Source organism: Falco naumanni, chromosome 8 (genome assembly GCF_017639655.2).
Source record: "Falco naumanni isolate bFalNau1 chromosome 8, bFalNau1.pat, whole genome shotgun sequence".
Lineage (NCBI taxonomy): Eukaryota > Metazoa > Chordata > Aves > Falconiformes > Falconidae > Falco > Falco naumanni.
In genome coordinates this window covers 4369142-4373517 of record NC_054061.1, presented here as the reverse complement: position 1 = coordinate 4373517, position 4376 = coordinate 4369142, and the positions used below count along the sequence as shown (strand labels likewise).

General features: G+C 45.6%; 1 protein-coding gene across 1 annotated transcript; it reads left to right on the top strand.

The window, feature by feature from the left end:
• Positions 1-1336: 1336 nt before the first annotated feature.
• SMIM32 (small integral membrane protein 32) lies at positions 1337-2869 on the top strand. The gene is made up of 2 exons (XM_040602610.1): positions 1337-2120; positions 2294-2869. Exons 1-2 carry the CDS (start codon positions 2062-2064, stop codon positions 2670-2672), a joined length of 438 nt encoding a protein of 145 aa, XP_040458544.1. The 5' UTR covers positions 1337-2061; the 3' UTR covers positions 2673-2869.
• The last annotated feature ends 1507 nt before the right edge of the window (positions 2870-4376 follow it).

Sequence of the window (4376 nt, the reverse complement as noted above, 5' to 3'; positions counted from 1 at the left end):
CTTTTCCTACAGACTAATAAAACCAATACATTTTTTTTAAAAAAAAAAAAAAGGATGAAAAGTTTGTTTAAACTCAAAAACAGTTTAGGGAGGAAAGAGCTGAAGACAGGATGGTCCTGGGAAGGCATCCGGCTGTGTCATGCTGCTGCTCACAAAGCTTCCTATTTCAAGGAGCCACGACAGGTACCACAGTTGCAGACTGTATTAGCTTTTTTATGGCTGTTGATTTTTCCAACCCCTGTGCTGGCTGCCTGCCTCTGTCTCCCGTCCTTTGAACCCAGACAGAGTAAATAGGTGTAACTGCCGCAGCTCTGCGGGCAGGAGACCCGTCCTCAGGAGGAGCATTAGGTGCAGGCAGGGAAAGACACCCCCTCCCCCCATCCTGGAGAGCAGCGTGGGGGGCTTAGCTCACCTGGGCTGAGAAAGGGCAAGGGGAGAGAGACAGAAAAAACAGAATCAGGAAAGCCTTGGAGGAAGATCTTGTGAATTCAGAAGGTCCCCAAGGCTTGAAAGTAAACCCGCAGGTAGTGGCTTTGCCGAGGCCAGATGCAGAGGACGCGAAGGAGGACGTGACAGCCTTCAACCGCCCCACAGGGCTGCTGGCGGCACGAGGGGCTTCGCTGGAGCGGCCGGAGCTTGGCAGGAGAAGAGGAACATGCTGAGCAGGGCCTCAGGGGTGTTGCCCTCTAGCAGAGACTTTTTTATTTTATTTTATTTTATTTAAATCTAACTGACCAGAAGATTTCTCCTCTCTTCATTCCCCCTCTCCCAGCAGAAACATGTATTATGCTAAGTAAAACGTTTAACCAAGCGGGACTGTTGGCTGCGGTCTCTCATCTAAGCAGCTTTAGTTTGTTTGGATAATCACCCTGGGACTGGAGAAGGTGTTTTATCCTTTTCCTTTGCCCAGTTACCAAGTGCTCCTCTCACCCCCAGCCCCTTCTTCAAGTTGCAATACATTAAAATAAAAGTATTAACAGCGCTTCTCTGATGCATGGGAGCTAAAGATTGCGAGAGTGAGCTGGCAAGCAGCCAGCAGCTAATAGCAGCATAAAAGCAATTTGATGGGAAAAAAAATAAATTAACATGCTAATTGTCAGGTTGGAGAGGGTGCTGGGGACTGTATAGAAGGAGGGGGAAAAAGAAAGACATTTTCTGATTACTCTACATTTTAACAATAAAGGTCTGAGGAAGAAAGGGAGGTTTTGAAGCAATTTTCTGCTTTTTGTCCCATTCTCTGGTACCCTCCCCCAGTTCAAAACCTCTAGCCAGAGCCTCAGGCACTCACGGGGATTTATCGGGGATCTCTTCCTTTTCAGCGTCGTGTCACTGCCAGACGCACCACGGCTGCGGAGCTGGCCGGCTCCACCACGCAGTTCCCCTTCCCACGGCACCAAGCGATGCTGGCGGCGCTTCTGGCAGGGGGGAAAAGTCAGGTCTGACAGAGCCCCCCCCCAGTCCCACCTCGCAGCTCGGCTGAGCCAGGGCAGAGGAGCTTTCCCAAGAACTGATCCCCCCTCCCAGACCCTGGGAGGCTTTTTTAGTGTTTCTGTTTTAAACAAAGGGAGGTTGATCAATTTCTGGGGTTGTTTGTATGGGTTTGGTTTTGTTTGTTTTTTTTGGTAATTTATTTTTCTCAAAGCAAGTGAAAGGAGTGCCTGGAAAGCTCAGGCAGAAAGCTCAGCCTCCTAACATCAGCTCCGCAGCACGCCGTTAACTGGGATTAAGAAAGTCAACTAATGCTTCACAGCACCAGGATTTAACAGCACAGAGCCTCCCGAGGCGGAGAGCTGCGACCGCAAATCCAGCAGGATCTCAAAGCAGCAGCTGCCTCTCCCCGCAGATGCCATTTATCCCTGGATTTGTGTGCATCGCACTTCTGGATAGCAGCTGGAAATCCATCGTGCCTTGCCACCCCGGACAGTGAGCGCTGCCAGCCAAAGCCTTGGCTCCCCTCCGCCGGCCGCTGGCACGGGAGCCGGCTTAGCCAGAGCCTTTGCCCATGGCACGGGGCCCCCAGCGGATTCCCAGCGCTCCCAGCTCATCCCAGCTGACCGGCAGATGATCCAGCACGTTTCCCCAAAGGAGGTGTGCTGGGGCAACGAGGGCCAGGACACGAGGTACCTGTATCATTTTTGATTAATATATGTGGATGAATGCTGTAAATATGAGCCAAGAAGATTTAAAAAGAAAGTCACTCAGCTGTACAACTGAATTAATTTGCTTTTAGACAAAATGTGGCTGGTTTTCAGCCTTTTACAAGCAGGAACATTATTTCTTTTCTATGCCAAAGACTGACTGCGTTTGGTCTCCTGCTTTACGGCTACCGTGGAGGAAATTTAAGCAAGAACATGTATAGTGAATTGCTAAATTCAACCAGTGCCACTGAAGCTCACCTAATCATTCAGACCAACACGCCCTACCTCAGCGGCACGCCGAGACCCGTGAGCTCCTCTGCTTTTTACATGTCGACAGCCAGGGTTTTAAAAGAAGGGGAAATAAATAAGCCAGACCTGGCGACTTACATCATTCTGTTTTTCTTTCTGCTCTTGACTGTGACACTCATTGTGCTCTTCATAAACTGCCAGCTGAAAAATTCTTTTTTTGCTACTCTTCCTTACGACAGATCGCTCCGAGAAGCGAGGAGCCCGTGGAGGACACAAGCTGTCTGACACTAGAACACAGCTGTGTATTCCAGCAGTAGCAGGCACCAGGGACCCTGTGCAATAAGGCGTTACTGTCATGTGCCAGTGAATGGATGTGACCCTCTTTAGAGGAACAGGCTGCATGGCAGGAAAAGATTGATGAAAAGAAACCCTGTATGCAAAACCAGAATAGCTGTAAATAAAAAGCTCTGTTGTGAACTAAAGAGAGAATGCTTTAGCCAATTTATACAGTTTTGTGCAAAAAAATTGCCCCATGATTCCAGATTAAGCTCTATATGTATGCAAATGCCATCATCCTCCCATTCAGTGTCCATACAAGGATATTTGCATTAACAACAATCTCTGATTTGGGCATCTGGTGGAGCTTGTTACCCATGTTTATGAAACCGTAGCATCAAATGTAAAAACCACAGTGTATTTACCTAACGGCTCCATGCTGAGGATATGAGTTTACTTTGCAGACCCATTTCTCTCAACTGCTGCTGAAACTATGTGGTAATGCAGCAGGAGTCCTGCCAGGCAGGAGGAGAAAATCAAAAATGTTTATTTAGACTTTTGATTGTGATTCTGTTCAGGGTGTTTTTGATGTTTTACCGCATCATCGATCAGGTTTAAAGTTACCAGTTACGCGAAACCCTAAATACCTAAGGAATTTGTTATCAACTTTCTTAAGCTACAAAGGAAGCTATTTGCCACAGCATGAAACCAAAATAATCAGGATGGGGAGAAGGAAGGAGAGAAAATAAATATCATTAATAGTGTGTAAACTAATGGAAGAGGAGAGCAGAGTGCTGCAAGTTCAGTACACAAAGTAGGCAACTTCTGAAAGCCATAAAACACAGTTTTATAGGAATAGTTGCTTTAATATACAATTATCCCCACTCCTTGGTCTTTATATAAGTCTAACACAATTAGAAGCATGCTTTATCAATACGGCAACAGCCTGACATAACACTGATTGCTGACAAAAGGCACCATTTAAAATTAGTAGCTACCCAATTTTGTTCCTAAAGCTTCTGCTTAATCTTGTTAGCTGACATGATATTTTATAGATGCTTACTCCTAGTAAACTTGCAGTTACAGCACAAGTCCAGATTGAACTGCACAACCCCCAGAACAGTATTTGTTATCCCCACAAACAGCGGGCAACAGGCTTGTTTTGTTTTGACCCCGGTAACTCTACATACAACTGAACTGCAGCTATCCAGAAACACAGAGTCCTAAACCCTGTTTTTGCTCCGGTTTTTGCTCGTGGATCAGCTATCAGAATGGTGTTCAAGTGGTGTCAGATGCTGTGTCCCCAAACCCATTCTTACCGTGCCGAGTACAGCAGAGGTGCTGTCTGTATATATGTACATAACTTATTTAATCCAAATGAGGAGATTTTACAATGCAATTACACACACAAGCTAGGCTTGCACTCGAACACACGGACAAACATGTACATACAGCAGCCTGTTCACAAGCTTTTTTTATACAGAAATTGCACAGTTGATAACACTTCCATGTCATTGTCTTGGTTACCATGTTTTATTATGCTCAAGTAATTTAAACTACGATATAACAGGCTTAAATATTTTATTCCTTGATAGGTGGCCAATTTTTATCTCCTCTGAACCAAATTTAACTGGTGTAATTCAAAGTAATTAATGTACAAAGTGAGAATAAATTCAAGTGTGTTCATCTCAGCCCTTTTCAAATAAATCAAGT

Bases quoted from the DNA above. Each gene is read 5' to 3' on its own strand.
- SMIM32 (XM_040602610.1), top strand. From the start codon at position 2,062: ATGATCCAGCACGTTTCCCCAAAGGAGGTGTGCTGGGGCAACGAGGGC. The intron at 2,121-2,293 runs GTACCTGTATCA...TCTATGCCAAAG, and splicing joins AACGAGGGCCAGGACACGAG to ACTGACTGCGTTTGGTCTCC.